This window comes from Dromaius novaehollandiae, chromosome 2 (genome assembly GCF_036370855.1).
Source record: "Dromaius novaehollandiae isolate bDroNov1 chromosome 2, bDroNov1.hap1, whole genome shotgun sequence".
NCBI classification, from domain to species: Eukaryota; Metazoa; Chordata; class Aves; order Casuariiformes; family Dromaiidae; genus Dromaius; species Dromaius novaehollandiae.
This window is the reverse complement of record NC_088099.1, coordinates 28,154,067-28,178,987: the sequence shown is the minus strand read 5'-3', so window position 1 is coordinate 28,178,987 and position 24,921 is coordinate 28,154,067. Positions and strand designations below refer to the sequence as shown.

The following is a 24,921-nucleotide window of genomic DNA, read 5'->3' as shown; positions in this document are numbered from 1 at the left end:
ATAACTGTAGTTATGCATATTTAGCCTTGAATTTAGCATTTAGAACCTTGCATATACTTTATGTTCAAATAATTTTTGGAATTAACAGATTGTTAGCTTAGTAGGCAGAACTGGTAATGCTCTGTGACACTGCGTATCTTTTCTGAGTGGATTATTTAGGATTTGACCACCCTATCTATGAGATGTATGACGTGAGTTTTCCATGAAATTTCATTTTAGTTTAGAAAACAATTAAGAATTACAGGTAGGAAGCATAGTTATCTTTGTGCAGTATGTAATGCATGGTTGGATGTCCCTGTGGTTTCATGAAGATATGTCAAAAATAAATGGTGTAAGTAGAGAAACTAGTCTGCATGTTTTAAAATTGCAATGTACCCATTTATTTAAAGAAGCTGCCTGAAGCAGACTGGTGTCATGTGGGGCTATTGGAGGGAGACAATAAATAGCTAGTTAGAAATATGTTCCCATCTGCATCCACTGTTTAGGAAGAGTGGAGATGTGTTGCAAGTGTATGGTATCTGACCCTAAAAACATGGGACATTATAAGCCATGAGGTTGGAAGAATCTGAAGTAGACAGATAGGGACTATGTTAGGAAGCACAGAAGTAGTTGCATAGCTCAACAGTCACTGTTTATTGTGTATGGAGTAACAACAAGAGCTAGACTTCAGGACAAAATCTGAATGTGTACATTGCAGAGGAAAGTCTAGCCCCTTGCTAAAATAGCAGCTGCATTTTGCATGTATGACTGAGCAGCCACATATACCCCTGAAGCATAATGGCATTGGCACTCTTGAGTTTTCATGCACTCATGGTGTTTTGCTCTGAAAATCTCCAACATTACAACTACAGAGAAGCAAAACCCACCAGAATTTACTGCCACAAAGACTTAGTCAGCAGGAACTGTGTGTAGATAATATCTATAGATCAGTCTGTGCCTCTCAATTTCTTTTTTAGTTTCCAGCAAATTTTCTTTGCTTCAGACCTTCATGCATGGGACAGTCTCTAAAGTCTTTTGTGCATTTCATTCTCTGAAATGTACTGTTCTGCATCACAACAAGAAATATTCTGTTATTTTAGTGGCAATGGTGGGTTTGTATTACTGCTATTTATCAAGGCAGCACTTCTAAGCTTTTAAAAGCTCCTTTCATTTTCCAGAAAGTGGGGCTTAATCACACCCCTCTAATTCCCATAATGCCATTACTCCTTCCCCTTCTCCCTACCACCGTTTCACTAAACAAATCATCAACTTTTTTTCTACCATGAGTCTTGGGCATATTTTAGCAAACGTTCAGTTAAGACTTCCGGCTTTGTCCTGTCCTCCTCTAGGGTTTGCCTTTGCTCTGACCCAGCTTATAGCTAATATATTTTGCACGACTATGTTGCTGACCTGAGTCATTCTTGCAAGTTAGCTGATTGAATGTTTCTGTCTGTGATGTTTATTCTCTAATGGCGCTTCCCTGAGAAGCGACAACGTATGTTCCTCTTACTAGGAGCATTCAACAGAGCTTTACAATGTTTGCTTAAGGATAGTATCTGTGGTAAAATGATAGCACAGCTGTGCAACATACTTAACATGGAATAAGACCAATCCAGTGGCATGGCCTTCGACTGTAATATAAATTCTCAGGGGACCCTGAGTACATACTCTGACTGCTAATGTCTGCATTACTGTATTTTCACTGTTATAATTTATCTGCAACAACTATATGAAACCAGTCTAGGTGTGCGTCCAACTGCTACTCACAATAACTTGACTTTGCTGTGGAAACAGCTGTAGATGGAAAAAGGAGCTCATGGTAGATTTTAATTTGTGGTTCTGAGGTCAAGTTTTCTTATGTTTCACTCATGCGGCTTTTTAGGGTAAACTTGCGGGTTTTTTAGGAGATTAAATTGACTTCTGCAACGTCTTTCTTTATTTGCCTCCTCTGCAAGAAATCATTGGGCATGACATTACCAATGAGAAGTACATGAACCTGCCCCCACTCCTTACATGAAATGGATTTTGTTGCTTGAAGGATGTTAGTGTGACTCCCAGTGCCACTGGATAGGGTGGGGAAGTAGGGAGAAAAGCTGTTTGCTTCCATAATTCAACACACAGCAATTATGACTTTGTTCAGCATGTTCTGAGAATATGCATATCCTTATGATTTATCATCCTTGGCCTGCTTCTGATTTCTGTGCTAGCATGCAGTTCAGATGTGTCATGGTGAACCTTTAGGGCCATGTCAAGGATAGGCATAAGCACCAGGCATTAACGTTGTTGAGGCTCTATTTTGGCTGGTTTGGGGGAAAGGGAAATGCCACTCACACCCCCAAGACCTTTCAAAAAAACCTTTAAAGCAAGAAAATGGCTTGATGTAGTACTACCTGGATATTATGTTTTGCTATTGCCCGAGGATAAAATACAGCAGAATATTCTTTTATTCATTGCTTTTTATTATTTATAAGAGCTAGGGTAATACTGCATACTGTTAGCTTAGGAATTTGGAACTGAACCATGTGCTAAGATGTTAGACCAACTGTAGCCTTTCAACTAAATTTTTCTTTGCAGAGCCAAGATATAATTTAAAAATAAGTGTAATAAAACATTAATATCAGCATTTGGTCAACAACCATCTTCACAGATACTTGGCTTGCTTTTTCAGTAGAACATAAATGACATTTAGAATATGATAAATAATCAAATTGGCTGTGTTCAAATGAGATGAGAATAATTTAAGATGACATATTCTCCACCCAAATGCAACCTCTGTCTCAGGAAACCTTAAAAACAATGTGTAGGAAGGGAGGATATCCCTCCATCCTTACTATTCTTCTTGTATTCCTTCCTTAAGCTGATGGCCACTGTCAGAGACAAGGCATTGGGCAAGATGGACCTTTGTTCTGGTCACTAGGACTTTTCTTTTGGGTCAGCAGAGGTAAATAGAAATTCGTCCAAGAAAAGTGACAGAAATAGAGAAGGAATTTGCATGCATATGTAGATAGCCTCCCGCCCTGACCATGAAAATATTTTCCCCTGGAAATCTGAAAACATTAATGTGTGAATTAACCTGTTATAATGTAGCCGTAGCTTGAATATCCTCCCTCTCTATAAAGATTCAGTTTGAGATCCTTCCTCAAGAAGAAGAATTGTCTGAGACTCTGGCTGCTGCTCAGTAGTGTGCTGCTGGATTCCAATGAATGTGCCTAGGAAGTTGCTGGCAAGACAGACTGGCTTATTCTTGGCTGCTATCTGATTGCTTCTGTGTGTCTTCACATACATTTCCCTCTCTGTTTCTAATGTATTTTGGCAGTGTTCATGCCAACATAAATATTATGCATTCAACAATGTCAGAGACGCAGGCTGGGGAAATTGTGTTTAATTCAACTTGGAAATGGAATTCCAGAGGTGTTGTCCCATTCTCATTAGAGAATCAGAAGCCTAAAAAAACGCTGAGCCAGGATGCTGGGTTTGTCTAAGTTGCACTCAGTGTCAAACACAGGATTAGAATACAAGTGGTTCAAACTGCCTCTTTGTTCTGATCCTAGTATGTGCCAGGATCAACCAATAGGTTCAAACCACAGCCTGAGATACATTAGCATTTGGATTACTATGTATTACTGGTAGCTTCAACAGGGCTCTTTATAAATTCTGGTTATACCAAGGTGGTAAAATGTAAAGATCAGTAATCATGATCCTTCCAGCCCACTACATCTCTAACATAGGCTAGCTATGAAGAATAAGATTCTTAGGTTAACTGCAGTGGGAGGTCTTTTTTCCTCTTGATATGGCTGGGTAAGGCAATTGTTGGTCCCCGATGGCTGTCGGGATGGAGAGGATTGGGTGCGTATTGCGAGGGATTGGCATGTGTGGGTGTTGCTCCCCAGGCAGAGGTGTGGATATGGTTAGTGGTCGAGGCCTCCTGAGCGTGAGCGCGGTCAATGTTGAGAGTGTCTGGTGCCTAGGAAGAGCAAAAGTGGTACAAGAGCGAAAGCTATAGGTGCCAGGCGAGATTGAGCGGAATCGGGGCCTATCGATAGGCGTCACTATCGATCCCTATTGATAAGTGTGGAATTTGATATTTACAGCCTCTGGTTTTCATGTTTACAAATCAGCAGGCAGCAGCCAGATGGTATTCATATTTTTTCCAAATGGTCTCAGTCCTGCAATTTCTTCTAGTCTGTAATAGGAGAAAGCTAAGGATGAATTAAGCAGCCAGAAAATTATTTGTAGGGGAGTGCTTACTGCCCTTTGGTTAATAGCTTCAGCACTCATCTGCCGTTATTTGAGGCGCAAGAAATTTTTATTTCATAAATGCTATGGCATTTAACCATGTACTTTTTTGAAGCAGCAATATCTGTACTGTATTACAAAGTATCCTGCACCACCACTTTCATGGAACTGTAAACATGTTAAGACCACTTGGCAACGTCTTTTGTGTACCCCAGCTTTCATCTAGTGCCAAGAGTGATGTCTTGTAAGTCTGGGCAAAGAAATTTTAGTGGCAAAGCTGTATCCCTGAAAAAAGTGATGGGGGTCTTGCACAGAATTTTGAGCATGTCACTAGAGTGCCTCAAATACTGCACATGGAAAGCTTCGGGACCTTTCCTACTCCACTGTGGGAAGCCCTGAAGAAGGGGCTATGCAGGGCTGGTGAGGGAAAGACTTGTCAGGCTGAAATGCAGCAACAGTATCTTTTACTCATCTATTTTAAATACTTAATAACTGAAGGTTGTAGAACTAATAAGCACTGCACTTGGTTTTCTTATCATCCCTGCTAGACAGACCCAACCAGCCTGGTTCTTTGCTATTCATGTCACCACAGAGAAGTATTTGGCCTTTGTATTCATGGATTTTGTCAAGAGTGTTTCCTTCCATCTGGTAACATTCTGTGCTTTGTGCTGTACAGCTCAGTTTTGTTTGGGACAGACTGTGAGGGTGGAATTAGGGGAGAAGCAGCTGGAACCAGTCAGATAGAAGAGAGAACATCAGCAACTTGGAGAAAAACATATGAAATGTTTTCATGTTCATGTATCCTTTCATGCTCAGCCTCCAAGGCTCTAGCTCGTTATTTCTTTTTATTCTTTAAGCTATTTAGGGTACATATGTTCTACAATTGAAAAGTTTTCCCAAACTATATCTTTCTCCATTTTTTAGAATGCCTGTGCTCAATATATTGCTTAATTTTGTACTTTCTTGCTGAGAGAGATTTTTTCATTTCTATTTCCATTAGCATTAGTTTTGGGCATGTTAATACAGCAAGTGTCTTTGCTGTTGGCCAGCAAGCATATTTCATTTCTAAAGGAATCCCTGTTCTTATCATCTATGCCTAATTTATATAGAGGCCATCACTGAAGTTTTCTTTTAAATAGATGGGTGTATGAGGAGATTCAAGGCTAGAGAACCTGAGAAGCATAGCGCCCATTAATCTTACATTGTGAACAGCTTGCTTTCAGTTTAATTTTTGATCATTGTAAATATAGCTGTATGAATCAGTGAGAACAGAGCATGATTGTGTGAGAAGAGAGCATTAACAGTTCACTTTGGGTATATCCTGTACATCAGTGTTAAATTGTAATGGCTCCATGGTCAAAGGCTCTCTGTTACACACTGAGGGAAGAAAATATGAATTTAAAGCACTATGTTAAGTTGTGTGCAACTAGAAAACATCAATGATTAAAATGCACTTACTGTTTTCTCCCACAATTAAAAAATTGCTTCAAAGAAAGTTATACTCTGTATTTCTCACTGGCTTTGTTTCTTTTTCTAGGGATATTCTCAACATGGATGACTGGAAAACACTTCTTATTCTTCTCTTTGCAACCACCTGCTGCTCTATAGATGCACAGCAGACTGGTAATCCACTGAAGAAATGGCTCTTTTTCACATTAAAATCAACAGAAAAATTCCTTTTTTCCTATTTATACCCAATGCTAGAGAGAGATGAAAAACTGGCAACAGTTTATTCTTTGTATAATTAGAGATGCTATGATATGTTTTTAGGAAGCATGTATTTAAACTAAAATAGGAGAGGTGTCCTAAAACAAGCAAAGTTAATTGGAACGGCTCATTAAAGTTTTTTGTTGTTAATGTATGCTGATGTTCTGTATTTTCAAAAACGATGAAAAACTCTTAAATTAAATACACACTTCATATTGTCCTCTCTAAAAATTTTGCTGCCCAAATCAGGTGTTATTTGCAAGACTGCCAAGTGCAAGATATGTTACAGGGCTCACCCTTTTCATTTTGGTAGTCAGTTTTGGAGAATGTGCTTGAGGAAGTATTCTGTCCAGTTGCAGAACATTTCCTTCATGTCTGTCAGTTTTGGGGAAATCATGACTATTTCACCCTTGTCCAAGTCATGTTGTATACTTTTGAGAGGTGTGGAAATGTGAGCCCTGTATTTACTACAGACAAATGTGTTTAGTCCTCCTGTTCAAGCCAGTGTGATTTTTTCCAAGCTAATAAATACTTTTATTAATAATATGTGCTTGCAGTGTGGGCTCAAATTGCACGAGTAACTTTTCCCCTTGAGCTTACTTGACAGCAGGTCAACGCATTCTTATTGCTGTAGTTTAGTTACAGAAGTGTGTAGAGCAATTACTGTATGCATTGACTGCATACTAGTTCTTATGAGAAGGCTGTATATGGAAATTGTGCTGACGTGAGTTCAGTCTCTCTCCTCTGCATAAGAATGGAGTTGCAGATGGACATAGTCTCAGCCCATCTGTATGATGAATGGAGGGAAAGGATGAACTAATGAATACCAAGAATTTACGAGGCTAGATAGAAGGATTTTTTTGTAAAAGGCTGATAGATTTTGGATTCTGAAAAACAAACAGGAGGTGAAATTACCTTTTTCGGGAAACAGGAAAGTTAAAGAATGTTTCTTCAGTCTGCAGGGAAGCTTCCATGGCAGAAATCATCTTCCTCATAGAAGGATCCTGGAGCGTAGGGACAATGACCTTCAAGATCATGCAAAGCTTCTTGTACACTATGGTCAATGGCTTTGATATTGGGGAAGACAAAATCCATGTTGGTATGATTCAGTACAGTGATGTGCCACACACTGAGTTCTTGTTGAACACTTACTATAATAAGTAAGATATCTTACAGAAGATACAGAAATTACAATACAAAAGAGGGGCTGCAGGGGGTGCCAAAACTGGACAGAGCCTCCAGTTCATGCTAGAAAATCACTTTATAGTAGGTGCAGGCAGCTGAAAGAAAGAAGGGATTCCCCAGATTGCTGTGGTGCTAATGCATGGACAGGCTTAAGATAATGTTCAAAACCCAACCACAGCAGTCAAAGATGCAGGAGTCACAATGTATGCCATAGGCATTAAAGATGCTGCTTTGTCTGAGCTTGAAGAAATAGCCAGTGAGCCAGCTGATAAGTATGTCTATGAAGTGGAAGATTTTGCTGCTCTTCAGGAACCCTCTCACAATATTCTACAGGTGCTTTGTACTATGGTAGAGGAGGTAGCTGGACCAGTCACCCAGGTTGTCCATGATATGTTCTGAAAGAACCCTTTTTTCCTTCCTTTTTTTATTTTTCTTATTTTATTTTTGCTATTCATAGGCAAACTACATGGAATTGCAGTGTTTTGCCAAAATATGGGCTTTAACTTCATGTGTATTTAATATATTTTTAACTAGCTTTCAGTAATATCACCTAATAACTGTAATAAACTCTGAGTACCTGTCTGCCTTTAAAATGATAATGGGATGGAGGGGAAGGTGAGGGGAGGAAGGAAAAGGCAGAAACTTGGAGCACAGTTATAATTTATTTCATGAATAATAATAATATGTAAAATTCAGTTTGAAAACTGTTTCAGTGTTGGTTGACAAAGGACAGTTGGTTCTTCTTTGCTGATTTAAAAAAAAAGCTGGAGAAGAAACAATTAATAGTAATTCATTCTTTTATATCATCTTTCTTGAGCAGCTTGCAGAAAAGCCACTTTGGCAGACATTGTCTTTCTAGTGGATACATCAACAAGCACTGACCAGGAAAACTTTCAGAAGGTGAAGGATTTCCTCTCCACTTTGGTTTCAAACCTTGATGTTGGCCTTGATGCGATCCGAGTTGGGCTGGCACAATATAGTGATGAGATTTACCGAGTATTCTTGCTGAATCAGTATTCATTGAAAAGCGATGTGCTGAAGCAGATTGAAGATTTGCCATATAGGAGGGGAGAAACTTACACAGGGACAGCTCTGGATTTTGTCAATACGGTGTATTTCACTGAATCTGCTGGTAGCAGAGCTAAGGATTACGTCCCACAGATAGCCATTCTAATCACTGATGGAGAATCCAGTGATGAAGTTGAAGGGCCTGCCAGGAAACTGAGAGAGAGAGGCATCTCTATCTATGTTGTTGCAATTGGTGTCCAGAATAAAGCTGAGCTGCAGCAAATAGCCAGCAAACCTTTTAATAAATTTCTGTATAGCATTGGTAATTCTGATGATCTTCAAGACCTCTCCACAAGACTCTTGGGAAACTTTTGCTTTGCAATTGAAAGCCAGATAGAAGGTGAGAAGTTGTCCTTATACTGGTGCTGTTTCAGTTGTTTGTACTAAGTAATTATGAAAATAAGGTGTAGAAAGGCGATCCTGATTCTGATGTGGTTTACACCAGTGTTTCCATCATGTAACTCCATTGAAAACAATAAGGTTAATTTTGAGGCAGGTCCCAGTTCAGGATGACATCCCCATTCTTTTTAACATGTATTTAATTGTCTGTGTTGAAGTCAGGAAGGTTTAATTGTTAAAATATGATGATAAGCTTATGCTTGGTGCTTTCTGTCATCAGAGCCTTAGGTTATTGAAAAGAAAATCAGGGTCAGACTCACAGTTTGTGAAGTACATTCAGTTCTATCTCGTTAGAGCTAGTTGAACCTTTTCATAGAAAATGTTTTCTTTTGTTTTGACGTCACCTTCACCTAACAGTTTGACAGAAAATTATGTCTTGATCAAGCTGTCTTTGATGATACTTATTTAATTCTTAAAAAAAACCCCAACTCTGAATTGGTGACTTTTCCCTCATGTTCTAGGAGTAGCAAAAATGAGGGAAGCCATGTTTTCCCATCCTTTCCATACATTTTCTGAGCAGCGCAATTCACAGAAAGTGTGTTGTCCCTGTTTTATCAAAGACTATCTGTCATTGGTGAATGGTGAAGGAGGGAGGGATATAGAAGAGGCTTGGGAGTAAAATTAAAATCAAAGCAAGATTTGGGTGGTTTAAAAACAGTTACAAATGTTTAAAATATAATGTAACTGTGTTTAAAAATTAAATGATTTTTTTTCTGGTATTTCAGGGGTCAGGGTCCACCACTAGTTTCTCAACTGGCTGATCAAAAAAGGAAAGATAAGACATTAGAGATTATGCTGCTAGTTAGGCACTTGGCCTTAATCCCCTTCTTCACCATAAGCTGTGCTACATTGAAGGGTGCATTTAGGCCCACTTTCATTTGCCTAGCATCTGAATTGCCCTTTGGAAATGCATATCTCTTTCCTTTGAGTATAGGAGAAGCTAGAATCACTTTGTTCATGTTATAGTGCCTCCTCCAATATTTTCAAAGGAACTGTCTGCCCATTGAAACAACTTCTTATGGGGTTGTTATGAAGATGAATATATTCTGAAGTGCTTAGATGGATCCAATTCTTAGATGCAAACTAGATTCTAATGGTGATGTAGAAGACCTTGTTTAGTGGAATATCACAAGAAGGGAATGATAAAGCATGCAATCTCATTCCCATAGTCACAAGTAGAAGATTAGATGGGAGGAAGATGAAACTCTCTAAGTAGTGTCAGATGTAGAGTTTCTCCAAATTTTTTTTTAAGACACTTTTGGCAGAATTAGTTTCACTAGAGGTCTTTGCTTAGTTTGGTAAGACATAAAGTTATAGCAATTATATCGCATGTTTAATGGTATGATGTAGACTTAAAACTGAAGCTTAAGCTTAAAATTGTGGAGATCAAGAAAATATTTGCAATTGCAGTTTAGCTTATGTTTAAAGCCAAGTCTGAGTATAGGTTGACAGTATTCCTTTCTGCAACTCATTTATCACATTTTTTTTCCTCTCTGCAGCATTTGCAAAACAATATGCTGATGTTATTTTCCTTATTGACTCCACTGAGAATATGACACCTTCAACTTTTGAGGAAGCAAAACATTTCATCTCCCAGATAGTCAGCCAGCTAGATGTTGGGCTTAACAAGTACAGCATTGGCTTAGCCCAGTTTAGCGGGATAGGACAGGTGGAGTTTTTACTGAACACATATGAAAATAAAGAAGAGGTACTTGACCACATTCAGCACAGTGTTGCATTTGCTGGAGGCTCCTTGCAGAATGGAAGTGCCCTGGAGTTCTTGCAGGAAACTTTTTTCATTGATAGTGCTGGAAGCCGGCTCAGTGAAGGCACTCCACAAATTGTAGTGGTCATCACACCCTCTGGATCCAGAGATGATATCATGGAGGCAACTTGGGCGCTACAAGAGATGGGGGTAAAAGTTGTCTCAGTTGATGTTGGAAACTCTGATAGGGAAGAAGCAAAGGTGAGAGCCCCCTCCACCATGGCTTACCAGATTTATGAAGAAGAGAGTATTGATCTCGTGCAGCAAAATGTTGTCAGTGATATGGAAGCTGTTCAGAAGCTTTATGACCTTGATCCAAGTGTGCCAGCAGGTATGGTGTATCACCAGAGAAAAAACAGCAGCCTGAGTAACTTCTAACCCATCAGTAATCCAGAGCAACTTCTCAGGTAGCTGTGAGGGAAGAGCAGAGTGAAAACAGCTGATTGTGTTTTACAGAGTTGTTGAATTGGCAAAATATTTACCACCTTTTGCTGTCTTGAGGCAATACTTGCCCATGCACAGTTTAGCATTTAGTTGTTTTAACTGAGAGGAACAGGACTTTGCTTTTGAGGGGTTGGCTGTAGTGAAATTGGCTGTTCTAACTGAGGCAACAACTTTGCCTAAATTTTGTTTCTGGAAAATGGCCATAGGAGAGTTTGTATTTAACCACAGAACGACTTCCCAAATGTCCTGGGGTGTTTTGATTAGCAGTCACTCTGCAGGAGAGTGAGAAAAGGTATTTGTCTTGCAGAATTCCTTGCAGTGTGGACAAGAAGGGATTGAAAATCTAGTGTTTATTTCAGGGCTGTCTTTTACCATGAATATCAATATAAAAATCTCAGCTGTTAAGGCCGACAGGGATTTAGATTCGATGTCTTATTGTAGCACTGTCTTGCATATGATCCTTTTTTTGAACGACTTGCTCCAACTGTACCGACCAATTATCCCACAGTGTGATCTACATTAATCTTATCTTCCTTTTATTTACTTTGCTTTTAGTGTGTTCCAGTGCGACTATTGCAGATATTGTGTTTCTTGTGGATGAATCCAGCAAAGTTGGGTCAAAAAACTTCCAGCTGATTAGGGCCTTTCTGTTAAAAATTGTTAATGCCCTGGATATTGGCTCAAGCAATGTAAGAGTTGGGTTAGTGCTATACAGTAATGAACCAAGGCTAGAGTTCACCCTGGACACATTCAGGGACAAATCAGAAATCCTGAACTACCTGAAGAACTTACCGTATCGAGGTGGACAAGCATACACTGGAGTAGCTATTGAATTCCTGAGGAAGAAGGTTTTTACTCAAGAAGCAGGTAGCAGGGAAAAACAAGGAGTGCAGCAAATTGCTGTGGTTATCACCGATGGCCAATCCTTGGATGACTACACTGAACCAGCATCTAAATTAAGGCGTAAAGGTGTTACTGTCTATGCTGTGGGCATCCAGAATATCACAGAGAGTAGCAAGCTTGATAAAATTGCAACTTATCCCCCAAGGAAACACGTCATCAGCCTGAAGTTTTTTCTACAGCTGTCAAATATTGGATGGAAAATAAAAAAAACCCTTTGTAACGAGATTGTAACAAAAACCTTTGTACACCCATTACAATTGCAGAGTCTGAAAGAAGGTAAGAAGTACATATATAATTCCCATTTAAATATGTTGTGCTGCTAGGCTTGATGCAGACATGTGCCCCTTCTGCACTTAATGCAGGAGGAAAATAAGATTCAGAAAGGTTTTAGTGAGGCTTGTAGAGTTCTGGTGAGGATGGAGACACCGTTAGCCTGAAGGCAAGATATGCCATGCTTGGAACTGTCCCCTGCATATTCCTGCCCTGCCAGGGATAGGCATGTCAGGAGGCCTTTGACCCTTCCACTTTAGCAAATTCCCAGTCTCCCTCATATTCAGGTCCTTGGATTCTTCAGGTTAATTGTCCATACTAATTCTTACAACTTAATAGCATTTGTTCTTTAAAATCCCATAAATGAATGTACCTCTACGTCTTCCGTTAAAATTAAATAGGATCATTTCTCAGTTACTTGAATCCAGGCTATTTTCTATGACATCTCTACCCTAATTTTCTTTGTGCTTACCAAAATCATGTCCTGGCTGATATTGCCTCCAAGTTTTGTGACTAGTGAAGTACACTGTCATCTGTCACCTCCAGGAATAGCTGAGCCATGCCATTATTAACAGTTTGCTCTGGGAAGCTAGTCTCATAATGATATAAATCCTGGTAGTATTTATTTATTCATAATTACATTGTACTGAGTTTGTCCCCCAAAAGCCTATTTTGCCATTCTCAAAGTAGCTTTGTTTCTAACTGTGTTCATTTTTTTCTCTTTTTTGTATTTACAGGCTGTCACATTGCTACTGTACCCCGCCATGTTTATTTTTATTTCCATGTTTCTCAAACAGTTCATAACCTTTAATACCTTTATTCCAGTCCTGATTGCTATCCCACCACACTTGTTATCTTTTTGTTATCCAGTGCCAGCAATAACAGGTTTCATTCTTCCATTTTGTTGTCTTGACACATTTTATTGGTGTAGAGAAGTTTGATCATCTCTAATCTAATCTCTTGAACATCCAAGATTATACAGGCTTTCAGACTGAAGGGCTTTTCTCAAGCCAAATATTACTTTTGATGTTTAATGACTTATTTTGGGGATTGGAATGTAATTAAGTAATTTTCTCACTCCTCCTTGAAGTGTCAATTTTTTTTTTTTTTTTTTTTTTTTTTTTTTTTTTGCTAATTAGGTTGTGTGGATACAGAGGAAGCTGACATTTATTTCTTGATTGATGGCTCTGGCAGCATATATCCATCTGATTTCGAAGACATGAAAACATTCATGAATGAGATGATCAGGATGTTTCATGTTGGTGCCAGCAGTGTTCGCTTTGGCGTGGTTCAGTATTCAGACAAGTCAAGGACAGAATTCGTGATTGGCCAGCATAACCAAATGACCAAGTTAACAGAGGCAATTAGGAATATTGATCAAATAGGTGGAGGCACCCAAACTGGAAATGCTTTAAGGTCTATGAAAAGTCTCTTCAAAATGGCTGCCAGGGAAAATGTTCCACAGATCCTGATAGTGATTACAGATGGTCAATCCCAAGATAAGGTGAATCAGGCAGCAAAAGAGCTGAGGCAACAGGAGATTGTTATATATGCCATTGGCGTCAAGAAGGCCGTTCAGAAAGAGCTGGCAGAAATAGCAGAAACAAAAGACAGAATATTCTTTGTGAACAACTTCGATTCCTTGAAGCTTATTAAACATGACATTGTGCGAGATATCTGTTCAACAAATGGTAAGAGCTTCTCCTCAGCACAGCTGAATCCCTTCCAAACACCTAGTATTAGAATGTGCTCGTACAATTTTGGTTATACTGAAGAGGATATTGCTACATAAGCAGAAATAACTGGGAATTTGTGCGTGGGTGATCTCACACTGCCAGGTCAAGGTTAGGTTACCCTCTTTCAAGGTACAGTTTTCACCAATCACTGAACAAAATGAAATGAATCTAAATAAGAGCAGTTGAAATTCCTTAAAGTGCCCAAGCGTAGAAATCTAAGTACTTACGTTTTGGCATGCGCCAGTCCCATTTTGTGAGAACAGATATGGAACACAGTGGTAACGCCTGTCCTGAATTGCCTACAGTCTAACACCAGGATCCTTGTAGTTCTAAACAGATGAGTAGTTTAAGCATTGCAGGACATTGTCTTTCACAGGGAGATAGATTCTGATTTTCAGTACCTAAGTCATGGAATGTTTTTCTGACATGTGCAGAGTATTCTTCCCAGTGATCATGTGCATCCCTTACTGCACCACATACTTACTGTCTTGGAGGAATCTGATTATGTGTCAAGCGGAAGAATTCTCTCTCTTGAAACACACTCACTGGTTCAATAGGGGTCATATATGACTAACAAAGGCATTATCTCCAGTAGTCTCCAGCCTTTGTTTATATGTTAGCTATTAAATTTACTGTTTTTTATCTGGATTTAATTCTTTCGGGCAGATCTGCTGGGGACAAATCTGTCTGTCTGTTCTGTCATTCACTGTTTGTTGGATGTCGATGCAACTAAGATGTTAAAAGTGCAGGTGAGAAGAGATCTGTGGTATTAACCTATTCTTTTCTCTTTTATTTCTTAGTCTGTAAGAATTTAAGAGCTGACATTGTTTTCCTGGTGGACAGCTCAGGGAGTATTCGTCCAGCTGAGTTTCAGAAGGTGAAGGATTTCTTGCAGTCATTTGTGACCAAAATGGATGTTGGGCTTGATAATGTTCGAATCGGCTTGCTGCAGTTCAGCTCTGAAATAAGAGAAGAGTTCCAGCTTGACAGATACAGCACCATGAGTGATCTACAGAGAGCTATTCAAGAAATGAAGCAGATTAAATCCAGAACACTTACCGGGAAAGCGCTGACCTTTGCTGCCTCTTACTTTGACCAATATAGGGGAGGGCGTCCTGAATTAAAACAGTACCTAATAGTGATCACTGATGGGGAATCCCAAGATCCAGTGAAAACCCCAGCCAGGTCCATACGGGACAAAGGTATCACCATCTATGCCATTGACATGCTCCAGGCAAACAATTCCCAGCTTGTGGAGATTTCTGGCACTCAAGACAAAGTGTTCTTTGAGAATAACCTTAATTTCCTGGAAAAGCAGATTCTCTTTGAAATTTGCAATCTAGAAAATTGTAAGTGATGGTGGTAACCCACTTCGTATGTTCTCTTTAGATCCCTTTTGTCATTTTTCTTGTGAAGTCTTTACAAGGACAGGTTTTGCTTTCCATATTTATGATGGAATCTAACATGTCTCTCCACCGTGATAATACTCAGTTACAGTGGCATGAAACATGGTATCAGAACTGTGTGTTTGTATGTTTTTTGTTTTTTTTTTTTTTTTTTTTTTTTGGTAGGCTATAATCTCATTCTTTTCATCAGGAGCAGATAGGTAAATATTTTCCTTTTTTCTTAGGGAAAACACCTGAGCATTTCTGTTTAGGTTTTCTCAGTGTCTCTGTACTTTCTGGTTTCAGCTGGAATGTGGGAACAAAAATCCCTACACAAGAATGGGGGAGGGAGAGACAGAATTTTATAACCTTGTTTCTTTGTTTCTTTGTTTCCTCTGTTTCCACTTATAACAGTGTGCAAAAGGGCAGAAGTTGCTGATATCATGTTTGTAGTGCATGGATCATCTGGCATTACAGACCTGCAGTTCAAGAATGTGCAGCGTCTCATGGAAGCAGTAGTTAATGCCTCAGTGGTTGGAGTGGACAAAGTTCAGTTTGGTGTTTCAGTGTATAGCTCCAAACAGGAGGTGCATTTCTCACTTAATTCATACTTCTCCAAGTCTCAGATCAGAGAAGCAATATTCAACTTGAAGCCTCTGCAAGGCCAGCCCTTCACAGCAAGAGCTTTGAGCTTTGCCAGGCAGAGATTTGGTGTGAACTATGGTGGGCGTGCATCTTCTCTTGCTGTCACTAGGATCCTTGTTCTTATTACTGATGAACCAACTGTACCATCGGATAGAGCCGACCTTCCTGCAGCCGTAAGAGCTTTGAAGGAAGATGGAATCAATTTAGTTGCTGTTGGAGTGAGCACAGCAAGCAGAGCAGAACTTCAAGAGATTACTGGAGATGAAGAAAGATTATTCTTTGCACAGAGCTATGACTCACTGGAAAGCATACACAAAAACCTTATGCAGATAGTGTGTGAGAAATCTCAGCCAGGTAAAGGACACTTTTGAACAGAGCTATTTTGTCTTTTTCTTTAGCTGGTGCAGGCTGTTCAAAACAGGAACAGTATTTAAAATAGTCTGTGGAGACAATGGGAGGATGGGTGGAAAAGTTTAGAGACAGTTCCCTGTTCGAAATATAGAATGTGTCAAGATTTAATCCCAAAAGATGCCTTCTACTGATGTGCTTCCATCAATTATTTTCAAGAGGTTGCTTACGCTGGTAAATGGAGGCAGATATCATTTAAGTTTTCTTGACTATTTTTCCTCCACACATAATAGGGAAAGTTTCTTATGAATGCAGCACTTTCCACTTCAGTGGGAACCTGTGTCCCCTGTTATACAGAGGCCCCCTTCAAGAGGGGGGGTTCTATATCTGTGTGCCCTCTTCTACCCTTCTTATTTCTCTTCTCTTCTGTCTAGAAGACGTGCAGTTTGCAATGTCAGTGTTACTAGCTTATTCTTAAAGGTTCATTTGAGAAGAGATGATGTTTTCCCCTGCATAGAAAGATGTTATGGGGCAGAATCAACTGGTTTTTTTTGATCTATAGACAGAAATGAGGTTGAAGTTGCTGGATTTAATCTTCAAAGACAGTTTCTTGCTCCTCTCCACTCACTTCCCTTTTCCGATTTCTTTCCCATAGTCACCCAAATGAACAGGATTCTGTGCAGTGATGCCTTGTGCATTTCCTGAAGTGTTAGAATAGATAGGATATGTCATTCAGATGTTGCTCCGTTACATCCCAACAGGGGAATGCTACTGAGTTAAAACTTTTGCTTCACTCTTTTTGAGCAAAATGAAAAAGACAAATTCTTGTACTGCCGGGGCACAGGGAGGCACTGTGGCTCTATGGGAAATAAAAACTTTCCTCTAGTCAGGCTTACACCAGAACTGTCCGTTTGAAAGCTTTGTACATTCTTAATGAAAACACTTTTCTTCTGTACTCTTCGTTGTGATTTCTCCGAGAGCTTCTAATAATTTCTACAGTTTTGTGTCTGACTTTTGGGTAGACAATTTGTACTGTGTAAAAATTAAGTTCTGAGAGAGAAATTTTCAAGATTTAGCGGTTCACCTGGGTTGAGCGAAAAATATCATAATACCACTTAAGACTGCATATGTGAAATTGCAGTAAGAGCATCCAGAGCTGTAACCAATACATGCAAAAACATTGTCTGTTGAAAATCCAAAGGGCCTTCACTTACTGAAAGTGTGGCCCTCAGTGATGAGTGTATAAAGTGAGTGATTTCCCCACCTTGACACATGCTTCCGAGCATGTCTCTTATCAAGTACACTTTGGGCTTGGAGAAGGACCCATTTTATTTGGAACTGCCATTTATCAAATCAGCTACAACACCTGTAGAAAGATTTCTCTTCCCTGGTGTATTTTGCTCTAAGAGATGGCTTCTCTTACATCCTGTCATTTTTTCTTGTTGCACAACACACACTGTCAGGTTCTCTCTAACAAAGAAACAATTTTTAGATCCAGTGAAGTGTCACTCTGACAACTTGAATGGAGGCTGCCAATCAAAACATTGAGTAGCTCTGCTTCTGCAATGAAAATGACTTGTGAGAATTCCTTCAGCTTCAAGGGTACTAACATACTGTCTTCCTTCATGATAGTCAAGCAGTTCAAGTGATATTTCCTCGCAGTGGCCCTTCAGGTAGCAAGAGCATAGAGAGCAGTGAGTGGAGTAGTTAATCTGACTTTGCTTCCTTGGTAGGTAAAGTCTGACCTTCCTCAGCTCAGGGTTTGACTTCAGTCATAAGTTCTGTCTTGTGTCTCTCCCAGCCTTTTAGATGGTGCATAAAGAACTGATTTCTTTTGAAAGTTGTTACTGCACAAAGGATGAAGGGTTGAAGTAAGGTAAATGATGGATTGGCCTTGAATGGCCTGTGTGTGAATAGCTCATGTGACTAAAATTTTGCATGAAAGAGCACAAGCAAAAGGCTAAACACTGCCAAGGTTGCATCTTTTGCTAATTTTTTTTTCTTTTTTCTGCTTCTTCCCTAAGTTTGCAGCAATCAAGTGGCAGATCTGGTATTCTTGATAGATGGGTCAGAAAGCATATCAAAAAGTAACTTTTCTATTATGAAGACCTTCATGAAGGAAATTGTCGACAGTTTTGTTATTTCTAAGGACAAAGTACATGTTGGGGTAGTCCAGTACAGCCAAGACCCTCAAAAAGAATTTTCTCTTAATGACTTCTATACTAACACCATGATAAAGGAACAGATTGACAGCATTGAGCAGTTGCAGTCTTCTACGTTCACTGGCAAAGGGCTGAGGTTTGTCTGGAGCCTTTTTGAGCCCACCAACGGAGGCCGCAATAGCCAAGGAGTCTCACAGAACCTTGTTGTGATTACAGACGGGTACTCTGCTGACAAGGTGGAGGATGCAGCACTGGCTTTGAGGAGTGATGGGATACATGTCTTTGCAGTTGGCATAGGGATTATAAACTCTTTTGAGCTGCTTCGAATAGCTGGTGATGCAAGGAGAGTGTTCACAGTGGAGAACTTTGATGCACTGAGAACGATCAAGAGGAATATTGTTGATGAAGTCTGTGAATCTGGAGATCCTCCTAGCCAGGGTAAGCAACATAAACTTTTTGGGGGTATATAAGAATGTGTATCCATATGGCTGCATACAGTCCCTGGTAAAGGTACCTGAGCTAGCTTGGAAGCAATGCAACTGTTTTGCCAAAGAGCTCTGCTCAGGTTACTCAGCCTTGCAACTTTCTTGGCTCACACCTTAATTGAGTCAAGAACCATTATACTCTTTGCTATAGTAAATGGCTTCTGAAGTGAGACAGTGTGTCACATCTAGCACTCATATCATAACTCCTCAGTGTCTAAAAGGAGCCAGAGCAGAGGCACCCTAGATGTCCTGATCACAAAAGAGAAAATGGCCAATTTAGCAGCATTTAAAAATCTTCAAAAACCTAACTTTGAGTCCTTTACAGCTGAATCTGATCTTATTGCTTCATTGGGACTGTCAGCGGCAGCTGTTGACAAAACTTCTTTCCAACAGAAAGACACTGCAGAGAGACTGTGTGGGAAAATCCAGCCTGCAGGGTGGGAGGTGCTGGCAAGGTGTGAAGAGCAAATCCACAACAATGCTGAGACCCTAGCAAAAGGCTCTCTTTATACAGGAAACAGAATGTGACATCTCCTACTATGTCTTCCTGGTGGTAACAGCAGTTTGGTTACTGTTCCAAGGATACTCCACAGACTGAGAGGCTCCCAACCCGAAAGGAAATAAAGGATCAGATGTACCTTTGATTAATGCAGTGACTTTTATCAGATGTCAGATGCTATTGTATCTGAGTTTAATCTGATTTGGTGTTGCAATATCAATCACCTTGTTGCGTGGGAAGGTTGGAGCAAGAAACACGCACGCCCTGGTCTTTAAAATTCTAAGGTACTCATGCCAGTTATGTAGTAAAAGATAAAGTGTAGATCTGTTTTCAAAGTTGCAAGAGAAACATGTAGTGAATGACAAATCAAAAAGCTGAGTTCTTCCTCTATTGAAGGTGAGGGTGACTTGCTGTGGGTAAGTGGATGGCATTGCCTGGGAGCAAGAGGAAGAGACAATGCTGGAGCAGTTCTCTCTCTCTGTCCTTCCTGTGTTTCCATTCTCATAGGGGTTGTGACTGTCCTTTAAACCTTTGTGTTGTCTTCCCTGTACTTTCACTATATATATGATAGTTTACATATGTTGGATACATGCTCTAAAACTCCCCAGCTTTCCAGGTTTCATTCCCTTAGTGATCATAAACCCGCTGTCAGAAAGGCACATTGTGGTGATCACACTGCTTGCTGGAGGCCTTCTGTAACAACAACCAACCAGGTGAAGGAGGCTTTGCCTCTGCTGCACCCTGGGCCTGTGAGTTCTTAAGCACATCAAAACCGGCCTCTGGTTCGCCGGGGCGTTGGAGGCGAAATGAAGAGATGAGCCTTGCCTGCCAAAGCTGGGAGCTGCTGCTTGTTTGAACGTTCTCTGCTCAGGTGGTTTTCATGGATGACAATTTTCAGAGAGAAGAACAGCTGGGCCTCTATCAGAGTAAACTCTGTACCACCCCACCCCCCTTTCTCCCATCTGGAGTTGAGCGCGCTTCCAGCTGACAAGGCATCCTCTGGCTTCCAAAAACAGAGGCAGAGACTGTTGCTGGGCAAATGGGGTGCACTGCCATGGAACAGCAGGACCATGGCTGATGCAGTAGCACCTCCTGTTGTTTCAGGGCCAGAGGACAGGGAGATTTAATAGGAGATGTAGCAGTAAGCTTGATATATACAGGCACAGTTGTTTAGAGAGAGAAAAAGTTGAGGAAAACATATTGGGTTTAATCTCACTGATATTACATATTTATTTTTAAGTTCCGGATAAATTCGTCTCATAAAACAATGACAAATTTCCTTGTGAAACCTGTTTTATCTTGGCCTCTGTCTTCTGTTTACCTGTATTCACCAACCTTCTCTCCTGTAATAAATTCACCCTCCTCCAGTTACCCTCTTCTAAAATGTCAGACTAAAAATTAAAAAGAGCTGAGTTGCAGGTATGGAAGATCGACAGGGGAAAAATGATACCCTTGGTAGCAGTGAGAGGGATCAGTTTAATAATGTGGATATGTGTGGGAGAATAGATGATTAAAAAAAAAGAGGTTAGCTACACAAAGCAGGTGTTTACTCCTGCAAATAAATACAGATCATCTGCAGAGTACAGAATACCTTCAGGAAAGTGTTTTGCATGTTCTCCCACACAGTGTGACAGCACAGAAGTTAATGCTTTATTTATGTTTTGGTGTCATTATTGCTGGTACACTGGGCAGTGGCAGGGGTCTGGGAGTGTGTTAAGAGCTAAGCAGTCTGTGTGATCTGTTGTCAGCACTAAACTGGTGAGTCCATGGTTGCCCTTTGCACTCCCTCCAAACTATGTGGTTGAAAAGACCCAGATCTCAGAAAAACCTCACTGTGAAAACACACTTTGTGTGTGCTAGACATGAGCACATGCTGGAAGAAAAACCCTCTGAATTTAATGTTCATGGAAATGTTTAATCAGAAATATCCATATACAAGTAGAATAGCACAGGTCCCTGAACTGTGGTGATCTTTCCGTCATAGATGTTCTGTGAATTTGAAAATCAAATGTGCAACCCTTACTGCCTGGCTAAAGGGCCTGACTGATACATACGTGTGTGTCTATTTATATATATTTAGAGATGTGTTTAGCTATTTAGAGGAAGGTTTTTTTATGTTGTTGCCTAGACAAACAAAAGCTGTATAGATTTCTTATGCTGCTCTAAGGCTTAAGGCAAGTCAGATTTCATAGCTATGGAAACTCATTCACTGCGACCTTTTGCATTTAAGGATTTCCATTCTGCTTAACAGCAGATCATGACTTCTAGAGGGCAGTTTGTACTGCAGGTGGAAATACTGAAACATAATCATGGCCAAACACTCTGAGATTAAATCATACCCAGACTTATTTGAAGTGATAAATAGCTGAACAATTGTTCACCTTTCCTGAGCCTTTTCTCCCTGATCCTGTGGTGACTGAAGCAAATAGGAAAACCCCAAACAATTCCCCTTATTTTCTCTTCTAGGGTCTGTATGTGTGCTATCTCCATTGCATCCATTTATTGCATTCATTTATTGCATCTCATTGGCTCCCCCCACAAAGGGAGCTATGAATGAGAGAGAGAAAAGCAGAGAACTGGAACAAACCTTATATGGTTATATAGTCAATAAGGACTAGCCCAGACTAGCAAACATGGGGAAACTCTCTCTTTAAAAAGTGTTCCAGGTGAAGAAGGAAAAAAATTAGGGAGTGCACCGTTTTACGGATAATGTTGCATGCCTCAGAATTCCTCTCAAAGGTATAACAATAATTGATGATAATGCAGCTGGGCACCGAATAAACTTCAGTATAAAACATGAAGAATCAAGGTACAGAAGAAACTAGCCAAGTAATTTAGTTGCTTGACCAGGGTGACATGATCTAGGGGGAAAAAATAACCACATTGCAATATTTGCTGTTCTTTTCAGCAGTTGTGCAAGCAGTTCCATAACTGAGGTAGCCCATACTTTATAACAGCTGTTACTCGCAGTGGATACGTGATGTTGCATTCTGCTTCTTTCTCTTAGGTTTGTTTCTTTGGCCTGTTGTTTTGTATTTATGTGCATCATCTGATCTTCTGACGAAGTGATGAAGCACAGCCAGCCAGCAAGCTTTCCATTGCAATTGGAATATATATATATACGTTGCACATTCACAGCCAATCGCAAAGCCCATAGAAGCATTTGCAAAATAAGGCCTTTGGTGAGGACCTAATCTGTTAGGCTGTTTTGCAGTGTGGGTGTGTACATATATCAACTAATAAAGGTTCAGTCCTCAGCAGCTGCAAGTGACATAGCTGCACTGAAAGTGGTGGGCTGACAGAAATTTATATTTATGGAAAACCTGGTTCTCTGATTCTGACTTCCGCTTTTGAATCTATCATACTGAATTTTGTTCAAGTTCCTTGGTTCTGACAAAAGATATGATAATAAATAACGTATGTTGATGGTTTCCATTTTCCTCTGCTTTCTTCACAGACTGCAACATAGATCTTTCTATAGGAATTGATATTTCAGGGCGCATACGACCAGTATCCACACTGCATCTGAAACAGAAATTACAGACGTTCCTCCCCAAACTTTTACTCCAGATGAAGTTGCTGCCAAGTGTCAGCTGTACTGTTGGCTCTCCAGTCAGCATTAGGTTCAAGTTCCAAGTGTTGGCACAGGCCAACCAATTTGTCTTTGACTCTGATTTTGAAGACTATAATGAAGAGATCATCCAGAAGTTCTTAAATGCACAGACTACTGTAGACACCTACCTTAATGCAGACCTCTTACAGGCACTTTGGGAGAAGTTCTTTAGTGTGACCTCTGCTAAAGTGAAGGTAAATTAATGTGTGAATGTATGTGATTCTGTGTTGAAAAACTGAAGCAGTTTAAAGTTTGCTGACTTTAATACTGAGTACTTGAGGCAAAAAGGTAGCTCAGGAGTTGGTGAGTCTGATAAACTCTTTCATTCATCTTCCTTTAACTGCCTATGTCAATTCCTATTCCCTGAGCGTTCCTGCAGTGAGATGGTAACCAGAACATTTGGGTTAATACATACGATCACAAGCATTCACACAGGAAACATTCTTTCTTCTACCTTGGAATCTCTTTGTGCTTTGTGTAGTGGAAACAGTTCTCTTTCAGAAATTCCAAATCCTGATCCTGATTCCCTGTCCTGAGTCGTGAGAACGCTAAGCAGATGTCGCAGAAAATATAACCCAAGAATTTTGTTTACAGAGGTTAATTTGTGTAGCTAACTTATCAGATAATTTCAAAGAACAAAGTTGACATCTGCCAAGGGATAACTGGCAATCAGAAAAATGGGTATAGACATTGTTAATCTCTTCCATCTTGAAATGAGGTGAAGAGAGAAGTACAGGGCTTCATCCAGTCTTGCTGAAGTGAATGGGGGATCTTTCCACTTAGCTGAATGAGAATTAGATCACATTATAATTTTTCAGGATCATTGCCCTGACAGTTTATTTTCAATAAAGCACTGATTCAGTAAAGCACACTGCATGTCCAGTAGTAGCTGTTTGGATATGATCTCTCACTAAGGTCTCCATCCAAGAAGGTATTTCTACTGAGGAAGGACAGTTTAGCCCTTGTCAAATACATCAAGCATTTTCTCTATGTTCTTTGTTTTAATTTTTTTTTTAAGTGTTAATTTTAATTTGATGTAAGGTGTTCCTGGAAAGCTGTGTTGTTACAAATTCCTCTGCTTTCAGATGGAAATGGACACCCTATATTTTTCAGCGAATATAATTTATTTTTTTCCAAAGATTTCTTAAAATATCGTTTTCCTCTGAAGGGGGAATATGGCCATATGAGATACTGCTTCTGTTGAGTCTTGCTAGAGAGATTTTGTTTGATGTACAAATAAAAGCAGTGTTTTTTCTCCTAGTTGCCAATTCCGTTAAATTCCTATGGAGGATCAGAGTTAAGCAAAGCTCCTCTCTGCTCATGCAGTGTTAGTAGAAATACAGTGTACATCTCACAGTGGATTAATATTCCTTTCTGATACTGTTTATGTGCCGATTGTAAATACAAGATTTTAGAATGGACATGAAATCACAATTTAATCTTTATAGGGTCCTGAGCAATAACACTGTTCTATAAAATTTATCAGCTATAAAGCTCATCAGGTATAGAGATTATTCTGTTGCTTGCATTTCTTCTTTTGTTATTTAATTTTCAGTAAAGAATCTGGACTTAATTCCAGCATTTTTGACAGAGCCAGACTCAGATGTATTCCAGCAAGAGCTTTATATAAGTAAAAGCTTTGTAAATGTGTGCGTGTGTGCATACGCACGTATATATAAAACGAGCTAACACCACCCTCTTTTTTCACCATATTTTTAAATTGAAAAGATTGCCAGAGAATCACCAAACCCAGGCCTACAATGTTTTTTTCCAGCAGTCTGTGATGTGTTTCCCCATTTATGGTCTGGTTCTCCACTGCAAACACAGAGGGTCAACATTAGCATCCTTATTAAGAGTGAGCTAAACCTTATGCCTTAACAGGAAAAAGACTACAGAGACTGGAGCTGGATGGTGCACTGTGCCTGTGTGGGAAGAAGTGAGGTGACCTAAAAGTCTGTGGAGAGGGAAGACGCTACCCTGAGAGGGTGGACTCCCTGATGTGGCTCAGATGACATACCAACTGAGGACTGCAGAAGAGAATTTTTTTCCTAGAAAGGGAAATTCTGCTTGTTCTAAATTCTTGTGCACATTC

The 24,921-nt window shown here is 39.8% G+C and overlaps 1 protein-coding gene across 1 annotated transcript in view; it reads left to right on the top strand.

Moving 5' to 3' along the window:
* The first annotated feature begins 4,391 nt into the window (after positions 1-4,391).
* Positions 4,392-24,921, top strand: part of COL6A6 (collagen type VI alpha 6 chain) — a 61,224-nt gene continuing 40,694 nt past the window's right edge. The window contains exons 1-10 of the mRNA XM_064505455.1: positions 4,392-4,459; positions 5,753-5,838; positions 7,928-8,515; positions 10,074-10,670; positions 11,339-11,962; positions 13,096-13,647; positions 14,493-15,041; positions 15,492-16,076; positions 18,095-18,670; positions 22,674-23,023. Coding sequence (XP_064361525.1) covers positions 4,392-4,459; positions 5,753-5,838; positions 7,928-8,515; positions 10,074-10,670; positions 11,339-11,962; positions 13,096-13,647; positions 14,493-15,041; positions 15,492-16,076; positions 18,095-18,670; positions 22,674-23,023 — 4,575 coding nt within the window. The remainder of the gene's footprint in view (positions 4,460-5,752; positions 5,839-7,927; positions 8,516-10,073; positions 10,671-11,338; positions 11,963-13,095; positions 13,648-14,492; positions 15,042-15,491; positions 16,077-18,094; positions 18,671-22,673; positions 23,024-24,921) is intronic.